The sequence below is a fragment of the Macadamia integrifolia genome, chromosome 11, assembly GCF_013358625.1.
Source record: "Macadamia integrifolia cultivar HAES 741 chromosome 11, SCU_Mint_v3, whole genome shotgun sequence".
Classification (NCBI taxonomy): domain Eukaryota; kingdom Viridiplantae; phylum Streptophyta; class Magnoliopsida; order Proteales; family Proteaceae; genus Macadamia; species Macadamia integrifolia.
This window is the reverse complement of record NC_056567.1, coordinates 7,290,283-7,309,458: the sequence shown is the minus strand read 5'-3', so window position 1 is coordinate 7,309,458 and position 19,176 is coordinate 7,290,283. Positions and strand designations below refer to the sequence as shown.

At 37.6% G+C, this 19,176-nt stretch overlaps 1 protein-coding gene across 1 annotated transcript in view; it reads right to left on the bottom strand.

Annotated features, from left to right (window-relative positions):
• Positions 1-429: 429 nt before the first annotated feature.
• LOC122093809 (putative transcription elongation factor SPT5 homolog 1) overlaps positions 430-19,176 on the bottom strand; it is a 20,521-nt gene continuing 1,774 nt past the window's right edge. Inside the window, 25 exon segments of the mRNA XM_042664298.1 lie at positions 430-670; positions 825-925; positions 8,487-8,630; positions 8,723-8,840; positions 8,950-9,004; positions 10,445-10,523; positions 10,627-10,721; positions 10,802-10,850; positions 10,962-11,123; positions 11,348-11,438; positions 11,559-11,708; positions 11,797-11,949; positions 12,058-12,106; positions 12,201-12,298; positions 12,387-12,542; positions 12,651-12,721; positions 12,724-13,007; positions 13,106-13,176; positions 13,605-13,688; positions 13,780-13,938; positions 14,011-14,157; positions 14,242-14,395; positions 14,397-14,472; positions 17,580-17,937; positions 19,030-19,056. Coding sequence (XP_042520232.1) covers positions 431-670; positions 825-925; positions 8,487-8,630; positions 8,723-8,840; positions 8,950-9,004; positions 10,445-10,523; positions 10,627-10,721; positions 10,802-10,850; positions 10,962-11,123; positions 11,348-11,438; positions 11,559-11,708; positions 11,797-11,949; positions 12,058-12,106; positions 12,201-12,298; positions 12,387-12,542; positions 12,651-12,721; positions 12,724-13,007; positions 13,106-13,176; positions 13,605-13,688; positions 13,780-13,938; positions 14,011-14,157; positions 14,242-14,395; positions 14,397-14,472; positions 17,580-17,871 — 3,078 coding nt within the window. The 5' untranslated portion in view covers positions 17,872-17,937; positions 19,030-19,056 and the 3' untranslated portion in view covers position 430.

The window sequence follows — 19,176 nt, the reverse complement described above, 5'->3', positions numbered from 1 at the left end:
TCCCTTTGATTCCTCTTACGACCGAACATAGCCTGAAGGGACTTTAATAATTAAATCCCTTTTATAATAGCCTAAAAGCGAAGTCCAAAAGTTATGATCCAAATCATCTATCATAAATGTTCACACGAAAGCCCAGCCCATTAATGTTTGTTGCTCAATACTAGGCCCTACTTCCAAGCCTTCTAAATAAATTCAAAATTTGTCCTAACTAAAATAAATAAATTCAAAATTTGAAGCCCTCAAGGTAAGTCTCAGCAGATCCAATTCAGATACTCTAACTAAAAAGGGCAGGGGGAGGAAAGATGAAGGACCCAAAAGATCTATGGTACGCTCAAAATCATTTAATTTCTTTTCTTTTCTTTTCTTTTCTTTTCTTTTTTTTTTTTTTTTTTTCAGTTATAAACAATTATTTATCATGTACTAACGAATGCTATGCCAACTTAGCCAAAATGACTATATCTAAAATCTTAACATCCAAAGTGTCATCCACTTTAACAAACCCATCCGTTCCATCAATACCTATTAGCTTCCCAGTAGCACCACGTTGAGCACCACTCATGATCTTTATTTTATCTGACTTCCTGGGCACCACCATCTCCATTTCATTTGGAAGTGCAGTGACCATATCTCCATTAACAGTTGATCCAAGAGCAACCTTGCAAGAACAATCCTGACAGGATCGGGGAAAATATGGTATCAAGGGAAAACTAAAGTTTTTATAATCAACCCAACATGCTTTTATACTTGCAGTAATTGAAGACATTCACTATTTCATTCACAAGATAATGATACAGGTAGTACGTAAATTTAGTGCATGATCATACCGGAAGCACTTCGCGTACAATCCCAATGGCAGTATTTTCATCTGACTTTCTAACGTTGACCAGTATATCAGGCAGGAACCACATCCCTTCACCCACCCCACCTGAAATTCAACAAATTGTTATGCTGGGCATTGAAAGATGACAAATCAAGTAGTGTTACAGAAAAATTTAACATCTGACCATAGCTTCCACACGAGCACACACAAATCAAACGTTACAAAACAGTGCAACAATAACAACAACAACCAAAGCCTTATCCCAATGGGGCCGGCTACATGGAGGTTCTAAGCAAGGACGAGCACAAGGATCCATGCAAAAAGATTTGGCTGGTTATGGCTGAGTATAATAAGGTGTTGATTGTCTACCTAACACACCACTATAGATCAGCCACATGCTTATTACGATAGACTATAATAAGATATTGGCTGTCTACCTAACGTACCAATATAGATCAGCCAAGCCAAAGCGTCCTACATGCATTACGTCCATCACTAAGACCATCCATCACCCAACCTACTTTTATGAAAGGAGGAATGAGCAAATGAATTCTTGACAGCCCCGCTAAGCAAAAAAGTATGCTTAACATATAACATATATAGCATAATTATGTTTATATCATACATCAAAAATCAACATTAAGCCACATCAATTCATCAAGAATCACTAAGAAGATAAGTAAATAAACTATCCCGAAAAATGGCTTGTGGACTGACCAAGGTGTGATCCTCTGAACTATCCCCCACATTACGAATGAGTTGGTTCCAATTACAGACAATTGTATTGCTTCCTTTGTACTTCATGTATCACTCTCTATATTCTACCAGGAACAATCACCACTCACATATAAGACTATATATCCTTAAGTAAATATTTTTGAAAGCAAAAAGAAGAGAAACCCAAGGTCCAAAGAGCAGGACAGACAAGGGGAATGGGAAGGGGGTGAAGAACCAAAGGAAAACCAATATGGTTTACATCAGTATCTTTGATAAGAAACACAATCCTCAGTACACCCCAAAAATCTTTTTGCTTCACTAGAACTACACATTATCCTCCATTTTATACTTTTCAGCAAATTGTATTTTTTGTATGCACCGTCTTCATTTCAATTCTTAACACTAATTTGTATATTGGAAGGAATCCAAAGGAATTATTAAACAAGAGTTCCCGGAGAATGAACCCCGGGAAGTTAGAATAGACATTGATATGATAAATAGAAATTCAAAAATGAACAAAAACAAAATGTAGTAAAATTTCAATTAAAAAAAAAAAATAAGAGATTTCTTCACCAATTCTTCCCCCCCCCCCCCTCCCCCTCTTTACAATGCGACAATCAAATGTGGATTCTGGAATTTTTTTTCTAACATCAATCTGATTGTTTACTAGAAGCGAAAATGGAAAAGCTAACTCAAACTTGGAGCTGATTTTCCTGAACTACACATGTAATTCATCTAAGATCCTCAGCTTGCAATATGGGCATATATTACTAAAAGAAATTCCCAGCAATGGGATCCTAAAAACCACTATGACAAACAATCTTGCATAACATCACAAAGTAGCCTTCCCGACTACTCAGCAGAAGGTTTCACAATAAAGTTAATTCACTGCTGTACTAGTCTATACAACAGGTATGTTTTCCTTTCAGCAATTTCACATAGTAGTAACGCAATTTTCTAGAAATGAAAAATAGCAGTAATGTAGGACTAAATTGGACACCCAATTAGACCCAAAACTGCAGGAACTTATACACTAAAGAACAACCAATAATCACCTAAAATTAGGCAGCAAACAACAGTCCAGAACTAAGAGTCGAACAACCCTTGTAAATCAGAATTTTCAAACCCAGAAGTTGGAGTTTCTGAAATCAGAGATTACACCGACAAATGGACTAACCAGCAGCAGGTATAGAGTATTTCATAAGCCACAATCAGAAACAAATGCCACAGGAACAGGTAAGTCAAACCAGATCTGAAATCTGGGCAGAAAAACAGTCGGCCAGAAGTGTTTAACACCTCAGATCAGACAAACCCATGGTCTGATTGGTCCCAAATTAAGGTCAAACCTCCCTCTTAATAAATTCAACAATCAATCAAAAGGGGAGGGCCATCGGCTAACTGGATCTTCAGAACAATATAGGGGCAGCAGGAGAGAAACTTGAGATTTCCAGAACCAGAAATCAAAAGCAGTTCAGATCCCTTACCTGGTTTGAAGAACATTGCAATTAACTTTGAAAAGAAAGAAAGAATAGTTGAAGAGACCTCTTGGACTTCACGCCGCAAAGAGTCAATTGGATCAAACACCAATTCCTAGGCCTTGATCAAACACAAGACAACTCTTCATGAAGAAGACAATAGCAACAACCATTAATTTTTTTTATCAAAATCATTCTAGGCTTTTAGGAGCCTCCTCTTCTTCATTTATAATGTTAATGGGGTGAGGGAATTACAAAATAGATGGTTCCTCAAAAAGGAAACCAAATATTCTCCTAATACAATAGTTACTAAAAACTGAAATTAGAAACTAGTTAAAAAAGGAAACTAACTACTAATGACTTGACTCAATTAACAACTTGACTCCTAAGGAAACAAATATAACTCAAATCAAGCCCAATTAAAAAGGAAACTAATGAAAATGGAAACTAACTAGTAATCCCGTATTCAATCTTGGACCCCTCCTTTTAGACCCATAAAAGTGGTCTATTACACTCAAAACACATGGGATCAAAGGCCCAACATGTATGGAACCCAACCCTAAGCTTATTCATAATAAAACAAGCCTATTTTGGTAATTAATCTGCATCAACTCTCCCCAGCTCCAACCTCTCTGCCTGTTTAATAATACCCATTCCCAAGCTACTTTCTTGATGGCAATAAATGGAGGGAAATGGCAGCGGTACTTCCTAATTATTTCACATTAGCATCAAAATCCACACAGGTCTGGATAAGCAACTAAAATTCTCCGCAAAATGTAAAACACATACGGAAGGAGCTATTTTACATACATCCACTATCCAAAAAACTTAAAGCACTCCAAAGAACTTCAGTTAGTAACATTGAAACACAACAAATGGTAAGATCAAATTTCATTTACTCGTCAATCAAATGGTGGTAGCTGTACTCTGGAGATCATGAAACCTGTTCTAACATTGAACTATTCAGTCAATAGAGACAATACAGAATCTAGAAAAAGATGCCAGATTTCAACCCTATTTGTTTACCATGTGTTGGTTTTTGGATTCAAGGAAGAACCCAGGTATCCACCTACCCAAAAAGTAAAAGAGAAAACAGGAAGGATAAAAATCCAGACCTGACTGACCGCAATAATCATTTTCTCTAAGAGTGATAACCCCCCCTCCTTTTTGTGACGAATTTCAAATCTCCTTGGACAACTCGCATTATTCCCGTTCCGTCAAACAAAAAAATCTCTCCGGAAGGTCAAGAAAAAAACCAGTTACTAGCATGTTCTAGACCTCCCAAAGAGTGACACACAGTCAGTCACACATCAATTTCATCAACATAGAAAGAAATATTGATGCAGATCGTAGGGAGGAAGAGGAGGTTTTATGTGGTCTAATTCAATACTGAACAAGTTTTTTACCCAAATTCAGTGTTCACAGATGGGGGTTAGTTTTTTCCCCAAATTCAGTGTTCACAGATGGGGACTTTGAAATTCCTAATTTCCCACATAGGCCCAAGCTGGTCCTGCAATTATGATGCACGCCCGGATCACATGGGCAAAATATTTGAAGCCCAATGCGACCACCCTAAGGTGCTACGGAGATCTGCTTATGTCAAGGCCCGCAAGGATGGCTTTGGAGCTAGTCCTAGACCGCCGGACCAAGAGAGAACCAGCCAATGAGACCAGCCTAGTTCAGTTCAATTTATCTTGTGAAAGAACTAGCCAAAGCAAATACTCCTAAGCCCTTAGTGGCTTTCCACCTCAGCCCTCATCAAACCATAAACCTTTAGTGGAAAGTGAGGCAGTTCTCCTCACCAAGAATCCTTCTTCTAGAGTCTTCTACATTGGAACTTGCATCTAAACCTTGGAGCTTGCATCAAGACCTTGAAGTTTGCATTAAGACCTTGAACAATATAAGAAGGAACTTCTGTAGCAAACCAACATAGTGGGATTTCTCTACCATTTAGTCTTTCTTTTCTTTTCTCTTAAGCAAAGATCTTCTGCAATTCAGCCTTAGGATCTTAAGGGTAGAAGCAGGGATTTTAGGATTTAATTTGCCTATAAAAGCCACCTAAGTTGGCTTGTAAGGAAGTGAATTTTGAATGAAGATTGTTTAGTGCATTTCTCTTGAACCTTGAAGTTTCAACTTGATACCTAGATGAGTTTTACTCCTTCCATGAAGAATAGGAGCTTTCCCTATGGATCCTATCTTCCTTGCATCCTAGAAGAGTTGCAAGTCTCCTGGTGCTGCAAACACATCCTAGAAGAGTTGAGTTTTAGCCCATATCAATTCTCTCTCCATCCATCTTATCTTCAAGAATCTGTCCTCGCTCGTGCACTGAGTTTATGTGGAACTTTACCGTGAGGATGAAGGAACGGTGGAAGAAGAAAAGACTTGATATGGATTTGAACTTTACCGTGTTCAGTTAGCATGTATGCGAGTTCTCTTCCCATGCTTGCAGGATTTCTTGCAAAGAAGAAGGTGATCTTTGATTCAATTTCCGATTTTAAGGTCCGGTTTCTATTTCTGCAGGTTGCTTAGCAAAGAATCAATATGGCACAGGAGTTGCTAGGAACAGGATTTGGGAAATCGATGGCAATATCCCTACAACATACAAAGATTGAGAGATGTTTGTTTGGGTCTTTATTCACAAGATCCAAATTTTTCTTCCATGTTTACAGCAAGCGTACTGCACAAAAAGAGTCTAGAGAAGTCTGGGTTGTCTTTTATGTGAAGTTTTGCATCCAAGTTCAAGGTTTTTTTCCAATTTAGAAATCTGTGATTCCAGATTTTCAAAGGAAGAATGCATTAAATAGTTGCATAATTATAAGGTCTGTTATGGCATGTGATAGTGTACAGTGTGAGATGTACACACCCTGTTGGATCGAATTCTACAGTAAATTTGTTGACCATTATTTGGCGATTTTTTACCATGCAAAGTCAATATCAACTTATCTAAGCCATGAATGCCATCTACGGACCAACTTTGGCCATATCTAGCAGTATGGATGTCGTCAACGAATCAAGAACCAAGATGCAGAATCTCCTTTGAACAATCGAGAACAAGAAACGGAGTTTTTGAATTGTTCCTGTTTGATCCAGGTGGATGCCATGCATCTGTTATCAACACAAGAACTCAGGGATGAGTTCTTTTAACCAGGAGGGAATGATGCAGGCCCAGATCACATGGCCGAAATATTAAAAGCCCAATGCTACCACCCTAGGGTGCTACGGAGGTCTGATCGTGTCAAGGCCTGCAAGGGTGGCTTTGGAGCTAGTCCTAGACCACCGGACCAAGGGAGAACCAGCCAATGAGGCCAGCCAAGTTTGGTTCAATTCAGCTTGTGCAAGAATTAGCCAGTGCACATAATCCTAAGCCCTTGGTGGATTTCCACCTTAGCCCCTTTTAAAACCATAACCCATTAGAAAGTGAGGTGACAACAAATCCTTAACAAGAATCCTTCTTCTAGAGTCTTCTCCATTAGAACTTGCATCTAGACTTTGGAGCTTGCATCAAGACTTTGAACAACATAAGCAAAAAATTTGTAGCAAACCAAGATAGTGGAATTTCTCTATCATTTAGTTTTTCTTTTCTTTTCTTTCAAGAAAAGATCTTGTGCAATCCCAGCCTTAGAATCGTAGGTGTAGAAGCTGGGATTTTAGGATTCAATTTTTCTATAAAAAGCCACCAAAGTTGGCTTCTAAGGCATTGAGTTTTGAGTGAAATTAGAATGAATATTGCTTAGTGCATTTCCCTTGAACCTTGAAGAGTTCCAATCCTTCCTTGACGAGTAGGAGTTTTTCCAGATCCTTCTTCGCATCCTAAAAGAGTTGCAAGACCCCTGGTGCTGCAAAGACATCCTAGAAGAGTTGAATTTCAGCCCATATCAATTCTATCTCCATCCATTTTACTTTCAGAGTTTTGTCCGTGCTCGTGCACCGACTTCGTGAGCTATTTCAAGTACCCTACAGTGATTTTTTGAGAAAACATTTGCCATCACTGTTGTAGGGCCATGAGTCTTTATCTAGTAGGTTTTGGAATCAGGTCATTCTGACCTATATTGAGCAAGATGCCCTCATTTTTCTAAGGTATCTCAGAATTGAAATTTCTGCACATCTTGAGCTTGTGTGATTTACTTTCCTGATCCGTTGGTTTTAGAAGCCTATCTTGAGGCTTGCATCAAATTCTTATTTATTCTCATCAATAGAACTCACATTTCAGATATCTCATCAGTCCACAAACAGTCTTGGTGTGAAGGTCTTATAGTGGGGCCCATTTAAATAAGGATTTAATGGCTACAAAAATCTTTTCAACAAGCAATATTTTAAGGGTTTATCTTCAATCGATAAGAGCTGGTGTGTGAATGTTTTTATTTCTTTGAAGATATATCTGGTGGTGCCCATTGGGAGAAGATTGAGGATCTGCAATTTATATTACTAAAAACTAGGAATCTGAATAGCAAGCCCAGACATGGAAAAGGTCTCTTTCATTTTTTTTTTTTTAGTAATGTAATCTGGATTGGATTAATCTTATAAAATCCTTCCCTGCGTAGAGATTATTTCCAGCATTCCTAGATTAGAAAACTTCTTCTTATCTTACGGTGGGAGAAACGAATCCTATTTCTGATTTTAATTTTACTTTCTACTTTTTTATGGTTGTATAATTGAGTTTAAGTCTATTTACATTATATATATATATATATATATATATATACACACACGATGTTAGCAGCCCAAACAAAATGGAAAGAAAGTGAGTTTTGGTTTCAGCCTTGTTGTGTGGTAATGCAATTCCAGCACCCTTGATGGTGATTCCAAGAGCCTGATTGGTAGTGATTCAGTAGGATGGGTTTGGTAATGATTCCATTCCCACAAGACTTTGGTGGTAAACACAAGGTCCTGTCTTTTCTTTTTTCTTCTTCATATGTAAGAAAATTAAAAAGAGAGTTGAAAAAAAAATTTGCAATCAACTTATATTTGTCTCATATTACGATCCTGTAGCAATTGATCTTTGTTTACTGGTTCTAGTCAATTCTGCATTAAATATAGAACCCGAATTGGAGTGAAAATAAATATACGAACAGCTAAAGATATACAAGACAACACTATATGACAGGATATGATCTACTCAAATATATATCAGAGTATCCTCTTCTAGCAAGCTTCTAGGCTAGGGTGTAGCAAAAGATCTAAATCCTGTAATCGAATGAAAATGTCCTGGATGCTAGGTGGGGTTCTAGCATGTTAGCAGGCACCCTCCTTTTGAGTAGACCCAACCTAAAGCCTGACCAGGCCTCAACTGACGAAGCCTCAACCAATGACAAAAAAATCTAGTGTTACGCTTTGTCTTTTAATCAGTATGAAAAAGACCCTTCTAACCTTTTTTAAAGGGTGGGAAGGTTATGGTCAAGGAAATACTAATTGGATTAGAATCATAACACCAGTGCAACTTTAAGTGGAGAAAATCATGGGAATGGAAATAAGACCTGGTGTTGGAGACATAACATCCAGACTACCACTTTCAGGAGTCATTGGCTGCCCTCCAGGAGTGCCAGGCAGGTATGAGGCAGAACTTGGAGTCATTGGCTGCCCACCAGGAGTTGAGGGCAAATAAGGGCTTGGAGCACTTGCTGAAAGAAAGAAAAAGAACATGAATTACAAGCAAGTGGAACTTACTAAAATGAGTTGACAAATCTGAACCAGTATTTGTATTTTTAACTACCATATGCTGGGCTGCTTTCCCTTGGTGTTCCAGCTTCACTGAAATTACCACCTGGAGTGTTAGCCCAACTTGAACCAGGAGTTGGTGCTTCATAGGGCCGACGAGGAGGACTTCCTGGCTGAGGAAAACCAGTTCTAAATTAAAATTACATACTGAAAATAAAATCACACATATCAAGCTACATTCAGCACATCATGGATCTAACGCAAGTGTAAAACCTTACTGACCTGATACAGAGGACTGGTTCCCCAGGAAGCAGGATTTCCATCTTCCCAATTCTCTCTGGTTTGTTTGCATAAAAAAAAAAAAAAAAACAAGGTTGCATATCATAATCCACATTTTAATTCGAATTCAGATTAGAAGAAAGCTACACATTACTAGTTCTTTCCTGGCTAATCTGACATACATGAAAGTTCAACAATATAAATAAATAAATATATATTTATATATATATATATATATACAAAGGAACCAAATAGAATTGGACGGAATAGCTAAAACCACGCATTAGCAACTACAAACACAACATCACTTTCAGTTCAAAATGGAGAATCAAAGTACCGGACATCTGTTGTAATGCCATGATCCCACACCAAGCCACGATACTGTCCGCTTGGGGGCGAACCCCTCATGGCTTTAAAACGCATCATGACCATAGAAGGGGTGCTAGAGGTTATCAACTAGCCCAGTCTCTTCCCCTAGTCTAGGTGGGACTAAAGAGCCTGCCTTCTCCCCCCCCCCACCCCTCATCGCCTCTCCCATTTCTTGCCCAACCTTCGGGGCTCAATGGATCTAGGCCGTTTCTTGGGCGTGACATTTGTACTGCAGCTATAAGGTCCATGGAAAGCTAGGTCATGGTTTAGATCCGTAACATTTTGACACAAAATGGCAAGTAGTTATTCTTATCCAATATTTGTATTTGTACTATTCTCAATCCTAAAGTTGAATCAAGAAGCTTGCTCTCTGATACATCAACTAAAAGGTCCTAACCCACATTGCATCAACCAGAACATTTATTGCAGATTCATTAGCTCATTCAGACTCCTGAGTGCCTAATGCAACACCAAGCAATTGTGGGGCATGCTCATGAACTCCAGTCAAAGACCAAAGATGCATTCTACATTTGGTGGCATGTGAAAACAGAAAAACTGAAAGACAAAGAAGACCAGAAAAACAAGTGGAACCTTCTACATTTCGTCCAAAGAATGGGGGCACACATCACCATAAATTCAGATAAAGCTAATGCTAGAGTTCACTAACAGAACTAAGAAAAAGGTAACTATGGAAAAATGAAATACATGCATAGTTTTTTTTTTTTTTTCTTTTCTTTTCTTCTAAATCAAATGCTCTATAATATAATCACCTGGCCCAACCACTCCACAAATCGGGAAAAACAAAAAAAACAAAAATAAAACAAAAGTAGCAGCGGCACAGAGTATAGAGGAAGAGAAGTATATACTTCCAACAGAGCTCTTGTAAGAAAGTCCAGGCAGGATTTGCATTTTCAAATATTGGATACAGCACCGATTAAAAAAAAAAAAAAATCACATTGAGGTTGGAAGCTTGAAAACATTGATATATACACCCCAGTACTTTATTCAAAAGAAAAGAGGGGGGGGGGGAGCAGCATCAAAACTAGTAGAGGGTATCCAAACATCCAATCCATCTATACTGAAATTGTTTGTTAAAACTCTAAAACCTAGAAATGGTTCACAGATAAACCTTGCTGGACTCATTGGTGCATAAGGATTCCAAGCTCGATCCCTCATAGGCGTTCTCATGCCATCATGTATCAGTGTAGCTGAACAAAACGATATAGTTAATCCCAGCAAACATTACCATTAGATTGAACGTTCACAAAAGACTAAAAGGAGAGAGAGCATCATATTCTAAAAGTAGCATACCTCCCGGATCTCTCATAGGAGTCATATATGGATGTAGTGGAGTTCGCGATGGATGCATGGGTGTCTCACTTCCTAGACCATACCTAGATGTTTCACTAGCAAAACAGGAGGCAGTTAGAAAATCTTAGCTTCCAATCCAAAACACAACAGACACAGATAAGAATAGATCATTTACCGGAAGGGGGTTGAAACAGAGGTAGTATCAGAAATCTGATCACGGTTAACTGCCCAAACAATAACAATTATTTGCCAGACAGAAAATTGAGCAACCAAGACCACATATACAATAATATACAACTATACAAGCAGCAATCTATTAACCAAATGAAACTTACCTGTAACAACTTTCATTTGCGAATCCAATTCAATCCGGACTGATTGACCCTTGACATCTACAACACGCCCACGGTATCCCTTAAAGGGTCCTAGTCGAATCTTAATAGTACTACCCACCAGAGAATCATGCCCTCCTATTCCACCTCTGTGTCTTCCTCCAGCTGCACCACAGTTTGTAGAAGTTAGAACAAAAAATAATTAAAAAATATATCTCTTCTGTAAACGAACCATATCTAAGGACACAAATGTCAATTGGAGGAGACTATCTTATTTAAGTGCAGAGTATGATAAACTTAGACACAGAATCAACAAAGCAGTAATATTATATAATATTACTGCTTAGTTGATTATAAATATATATATATATATATTATAGAAAACATACAGTCTAATGGAGATCCTCTCGGTGGTCTTCTTGGGGACTGAGTGACATGAGGTGAAGCTCTGAGACCTGGGAATCTTGACAAGGAATCCTTCCGCAAAATCAGTTACCTAAGAATTAGCTGCAAGAAACCTACTATCATCAGAGACAAAAGAAGAATGCCCAGTTACCCACTGGCTGAAGAACTGGAAATGGCATAGCCGAAAGAACATACATTTATGTTGCCCTTGCCATTGCCACGAGATCCACCAACTACCACACAAGAATGAGCCTTAGCACAGATATAACCAGCATGCTCAAGGTGATGGCGGTCATAAATAAACAAAATTCCTCTATATATATGTTCCACAGGACCTTGCTTCCCCTAAGAATGATTATATGAAAAGAAGAAAGGTTAACTCCAAACAAGGTTACAAGCAAAAGATGACTGAAGACAGAGGAAAGGAACTCACTTTGCAAGGACCCTCCACAATCTTTACAACATCCTTCACAGACATAGTATTCTTAGAGTGATCTTGAGCATTAAATTTCCTTTCAATTTTATTTTTGATTTCTCTCAACTTAACAAGAACAACCTCAGGTCTCTCCGGAACTCCCTTGAGCACCTGAGAAGTAAACAGTACACTTGAGCTAATTCCCACCCTTTTTTTCCCCCGCAAGGTAAGCAGGTAGATGAAAGTCGATCTACTCGCTATAAAATAGTGTCTTTTTACCTGGAAAGCTTCACTTTCTACACGAATAATTACACCAAAGCTCATATTACTGCACCAAATTTGAATTAAAATATTAATAAGCAACCAAATAACTTATACATAAGATATTTATGAAAAAAATCTGATGCAACAGGTGCACTTACTCAAGCAACACAAGATCATGTAACTCAAAGTCCCCAATTTTCGTAACACCAGCAGACACTTCAGAACTCTCTACAACATTGTCTGCAAATACATGGATCTGATCACAAGAGACAGAAATTTGCCACAATAAGAAACTACTGCCCAAGTTCAGCATTTCTTTTTCGAAGCTACAGAGCAGCACTTACATCTTCCTTGGTTGTATCTGAAACGATGTAAAGGACATGGCCCTCAACCTTAACTACCATACCAGTTGCACCTTCATGAGCACCAGAAACAACTTTCACATGATCCCCCTGTTCGAAATACTTACAAAGTTCTTTCTCATTAACGGCAAGAGTTTTCTGCGGAATCCAAACATTACAGGGGTCATATTTTCATGAAAGATGTTCCTTCTATGCAGATATATGGGCCTCACATATGGACTTTTAGAATAAATATATTCTACTTACCGGCAAGCCCTTCATTTTCGGTCTAATATGGACATTTTCTTCATCTACTTTCTCCACCCATCCCATCAAATCTTCAGATCTCTCTTCACAACAATAACCGCATCACCTTTCATGAAATGGCCTTTCTTTCTGTTTGCAAATAAAGTAGACAAACCACTTGTATCGCCATCTCCATCTTCCCCTGGCTTCCGGAATTTCTCAAGTTCATCAAAAGTTGGCTGGATGTTCTGAGAGCTAATTGATTTCATTGATACTGTTTTATATAGGAAACTGTCCTTAAACATCATGCCATCAATTTTCTCAAAGTAAGCACCAGTGGCCACATCTCTCCGACGCTCAACACGGATATGCATCTCTCTGAATACATCAACCACAAAAAGTAACCAAGGTTAGCATGAGAAGTTATGAAAAAAGTGACAAAGCTGCACTGATATAGGGACAAGAGGCAATACTACCTCGCCTCGTCTATATTCATAAAACGTGGTGGAGGCACAAATGCCTTCTTCTTCACAACTTCCCTACCTTCCTGAAAGAACACGAAAATGGGATTCCCATTACTCAAGAATTGAAATATCAGCAAAAGAAAATGAACCATTATTTTTGTCAAAAAGAAAAACAACTCAAATAAATATATTTTTTATTAAATGAAAGAAAACTAAAATAAAAAAAGAAAATGAACCCTTATCTTTGTCAAAAAGAAAATCAACTCAAATAAATATATTAAAACTAAAAAAATCATTTGAGAAAAGATATCAGAAAGTCCTCCTTTGACTAAAATGTCTCTTCTTTTCTAAGTTTTTCTAAGCATAAAGTCATATGTAGAGATAGACAACATAAAACTCAAATCATAAGCCTAATAGTCCATGCCCTTTTTCCCAAACTGGGGAAATAATTTTTTTGAAAGGCACATAATTATTACTAACAGGGAAGGGAAAAAAAAATAATAATAAGTACCAATTTATTAGCAAGAGCCTGTAAATCAATCCGTGGAATTAGCTTCACTGTTACTCTCTGTTGCACATTGTCCACATCCACAACCTAAAGCACATAAAAATTTGGGATTAGCAGAAATTAATGGAAATAAAATATGCAACAACAACATAGAGATAAAAATGAAGAATGACAATACTTTTGCAAGGTCTCCTTTATAAGTTCCAATCTTCATTCGGACCCACGCGTCTCTAGAAAGATCTACAGATTTGCTTTCAACTGAGAGTACAGCAGTCATTTCTTTTATAGGAACAAGCATCACTTTTTGTGAATAGATGTTGCGCAGACCCTTGCAAGCCTGAAGCAGGAGTAAGTATAAAACCCTATTTTTCTTAAGAAGACATAATAAGCATGCATCAGTTAGCCATACCTCTCTAACATGGGATTCTTTGTCTGCTTCCACATATATATAGTTCTTAAGATGATCGAGGGCAATTGCGGACCTAATCTGCAATTCAGATCCTTTATCAATGTACTTCTGCATTAGGCAGACAGCTGCCTCTCGCTCATGACCAATCTGAAACATGCAGACGAGGTGTTAGTAGAAGAATCTAACACGAAAACATAAAGAACATGCACAAATGATAGAAAACCATCATACCAAACACTTAATCATCCATAATTTAGAATCCCTGATGGATGGCAGGAGAGCCTGCTGCTCAACATCCGTGGCCTCTTCATCATAGTCGGTATGACTAGATCTGGCATATCTTGCCTGAATTCTTCTCTCGAGAGCTTCAAAATCTTCTTGTTCATCTTGGCAAAGGACGACGATGTATCCTCCTCACATCTTCTTCATCAGGTAAGTCAGCCCCACCATGTACAATGAAGTCTGCATTCAAGTTCTTGAATCCATCAGCAACCCGTAAAAAGTGCAGGCCAGGGGCAAACTTGTAGTAATGCGAGAGGTATTGAAACCAACAGTACTTAGCAACATTAAGAGCTAGAAAAGTTAATGCAATCCTGCATTCCAAAACCCATAAATTTGGATCAATATGGGCCACAAATGAGAAATAACTCAAATTGAATAAAGTAGTGGCAGTTTCATAAATATTCAGAACAGTTTAGGACCTCTTTGGGTAAAAACAGAATCAGGGACAAAAAAGTAATTAAAATTTTGAAGAGAGGAAAATTTATAATTTAATTCAGAACAGTTGTAAAACGAAAGTCAAGAAGGATTTTTAATGAATATCAGAAAAAACCTGACCTTAGTTATAATTTCCAAAACTACTCTTCTTCAACCTCTCAATGGCTATTTGCTTATGGTAGGATAGTTCTAGCTCAAGTTGATAGAACTCTCTCAATTCAACTCCATTCGATTTGAAAATTCAGGACAGGATTCCCAACTCCTAGACCTCTTATGAATGACCAATAACAGACCCAAGAGATGGTGTAATAAGATATTATTATTTCTGGAACTAATTCTAGCGGGATCGAGGGGAACCAGCTCTGCAACTCAAGTTGGTTCTCACAAGGAAACTTTTGTGCTATGAAAACCAAAAAGTTAAGTTTCCACTAATAGTAGGAGGAGTAAGCAAAATATGGGGTTGATCTGAGTTACAGTGGTGGAGTTCTGACAAACTCTTCTCAGACCAGAAACTACAGCCAGTACAGGAACTAGGAAACATGAACAAGAATAATAAGAAAGAAAATAGAAGAAAGAACAACAGAAGAATAGAATCAGTAATATTGGTACTGAAAAGACTGTCTCAGACCAGAACATAGGTGAATTGTATTGGCTCCATCAAAAAAATAAATAAAAAAGGTAGCACAAACCATTCTTTTTCTCTTCTCTAATCTAATAAAAGTGTTATCATTCACAAAAGAAAAGGAGGTGGAAAACTTGGACCTTTCTGATCCAGTATATAAAACTTAATAAATATAAGGTATATAAATTGGCAAAAAATTCATTCAGACGGTCAACCATGATGAGCTACTCAGGACAATCCAGTAGCTTGAACCTAGCTTGAGCCATATGGACAGTTGGTTTTTGCAAACAGATTGTTTAATTAGACATGCGTCAAATTTCAAGCTCAAATTCAATCAAATACTCACCAATGTATGTCCATGCATCCTTGCAATTTTCCGCATCAATTTATGTCCATGCACCCTCTTATAGTCCCTAGGTCCTTATTTTTCCACTTGCCAAATCCATTCGAGCCAAAACATGACATGTAGGCATAGCAAATAGGGGTCTACCCATCCACAGAATTTAGACCCGTCCAATATGCCTTGTACAGATATTTGGGCCGCCATGCGAACTTATCAGGACAGGCGGTTCTGGATCACTTTGCCTATGAAAGTTAGGAAGAAAGCTTTCTTTAAAATGGAGCACCATTCCCACCAACCAATCAAGAAAAAGAGCATTGTTACACCCTAAATTACAAACATTGGAAAGTGCATTAGCTTCCAAACAAGAGGCTACAAAACCAACTGAGAAGTGCAAACTCCCATCCAACCACCATATACCCTCCCTCTAGAGCATTGTAAGAGTAACATGTGCAGTATTTCCTCTGCAACTGAGACTGAATATCACTTAAGAACAAAAAGGCCCTCCAGTGAAACTCTAATTTCGGATTTCTTGACAGCAGAAGCTCAAGTAGGACCTGAGGCAAATATCTCAATCCTCCTTTACCATTCCAAATCAAACATCATGTACTGTTCACTACTAAAACCATAATAAGAGTCATCATATGAAATTAAATGACTGACCAAGAATCAACACCAAGACAAGTGAAATATACAAATGGTTTAAAGGGATACTAGATAAACAAAAATAAAACAAATGAGAGCTTGAATATACCCACTCAAAACTTCAAAACCAACTAACGGAACCATAAACTCAAAAAATAAGATTATGTACCTCTAGAACTCAAGACTTGACAAGATGCAAAGAACTAATTCAGAACGACTGGAGGACATCTTCAGCCAGTTAAACTGAATCTCACTTCAAATTTAAAAGCCCTCTTATGAAACTGTGAATATTAATACTCATTGACATCAGAGTCTCAAGGAGAACCTAATAAATTTTTCTTAATCTCGCTCTCACTATTCAAACCTATTCAATCTACACCAGTCACACACAATACAGAGGAAAGAGTCCAGGGCATTATTAGAAATATTCAGAGGAAATAAAAAAGAGAGATAGGCAAACCCTTTTCCAGATTAGGAACAATTTGTGTACCTCTAACATTCAAAGAGATATGAGAACTGGATAGAAATTCAATTGGAATTGACTCAACTAAGGCACTCTTTGGTTCATTTCTATTTCCATTTTAGGGAGCTGCTTCAATTTCTCAGGTTGTTTGGTATGATCTTTGCAACCAATTTCAGAGAAATAGAAATCAAGTTGAAAAGAAATCTTAAAACAGATGGGGATCTCTCTCTCTCCCTCCCTCTCATTTTAGTTACGTATGGATGAAACAACACCGCTTTTGGATACTATTTCATAGCATTAAAAGCCCCTGTGATTACTATTACTAATATTATTCATATTATTGTTAACATAATCATTACAATTTTTATTACTATAATAAAAACAGAATCTACTCTTAAATTAAACTACCAAATGGATTTCTTATTCTTGAAATATTCTCAATTGTTGCAACCAAACAATTTCAATTTCTCGACCAAAAAACCATTTGTTGAATTATTTTAATAAATCAATCTGAAATTGAAACAGAAATCTATCCAAAGAGAGCCTAAGCATTGGCCATTAGACGAGTCTCAAACTTCCACGCCTCAAAATGCAACTACAATCATGAAAGAACTAGCCACTCCCCTGGATTTCCTTGTAAGTTTCTGAATTCATGCTTCAACAAACTATATAACCATTTCTAAATAATCAAAAAATCCTTTCAAGGGGGAAGGGGAAAAAAAGGGGGGAACAGTAAAACCAAGTAACCATACCACATAAAGATAAAAACGCAAAGAACATACCGTCATCCTCAGCTTCTTCCTCCTCTTCATCATCGCTATCAACAGCAGCTTCAAGATCTAAAAACTCTGAACCAGCCTTCCTTCGCTTGCGGCCGCCACGGCGATCGTCGAAGTCGTCCTCTTCATCCTCTTCTTCCTCCTCATCCTCGTCCTCAAGAGCTGCATCATCAATGAAGGCAGATCTTCGACGCTTTCCATGATTACTGTCGTCTTTGTCTTCGTCTTCAAGTATTTCATCTTCTTCCTCCTCTTCCTCAAGGTCAAGATCATCATCGTCTCTCCTACGAGGCATGGTTGCAGTACTTTTACTCGGTGTTCTATCCTTTGGGCTTGATCTAAGATTCTGTTGCAAATTCACCTGGAAAAAAAAAAACCATTGCAGATTCAAAACAGAGAACCCTCATTAGACTCCACTTGATACCGCTTCAGGAAAGACAAAGAAGAATGAGAACGGAATGCGAAGAGTCTGTGTTTCAATTGGGGTTCGAGATCCTCTAGAGCCCACATCCCATAAGGCAAAAGTTGCAGTCCTTTTTTATTTGGCCATGCCAAAAACTCTGTGCCCCACAATCTAACATTACCAATAAATATTCTCAAAAGAGACCACTCTTGGAGTATTTTTTCTTCCCAGGTTCCACTGTCCTCAGTTATAACTGGACAAGAAAACTAATAGCATTAGATTATGGGGCCACGGCTTGACTCGTGGCAAAACAAGTGGCTGCAGTAGTTAAATACACATGAGAAGGCCACAAGGATCCAGAATTCCAGACCTAACAATTAGGTCAGGCTTGAATGCTTGATGCTACCTTCAGCCTCCAACTTCCTTTGTCCTAATTGGGCTATGTAAAGAAAGTTGTGTATCAGAGGGGGAACGCATCCCATGTCACTAGATCTGTCAATTGGGCTTGCGGTTCCAATCATTTGCTAAGTATTAATCATTTACCTCTGAACTTTTCTTTCACAGACTTCATCAATATTTAGCACCAGAAGGAAACCAGTGAGATGCACAGGAAGCTATTTCAAGTAAAGATTTAAATAAATAAATAAATAAAATCTGGAGAAAGAGAAGGAAAAATACACTCAAATTTAAGCTGGCCCAAAACCAACATAGGAATAGTTCATAACCTAATGTATATTCAAAGTTAGAAAATTTCAATATCTGCTTAGCCAAACCAATATTCTAGGGAATAGCCAGTTGTCATCTTATAAATTGTTGCTTATAAACGAAAGACGAAAGTAATTAATGTTTATTGTATTCATGAAATGCAGCCATAGAAATAACTATACCAAGTACAAAATCCTTGTAGTTTAATAAAAGAATAAAAGATTGATAAAGATCAAATGCATGAAATTTTAAAAAGACTTAAAAAGAAAGACAAAATCCAAATACTCAATTTAATAAAATTAACAAACAAAGAAATAGATAAAATTCAAACAGGATTGGATGTACCTCATAGATGTACTTCAAACTTTGATCCTGCATACATTGTCACAAGTATTGCCATGTCAATCTATGATACCCTTTGCTATCAGGTAAAACATAAAAAATAAAAATCTGGCGTGCATTTTATGTGTCAGTGTTTTTTTCTTTTTTTTT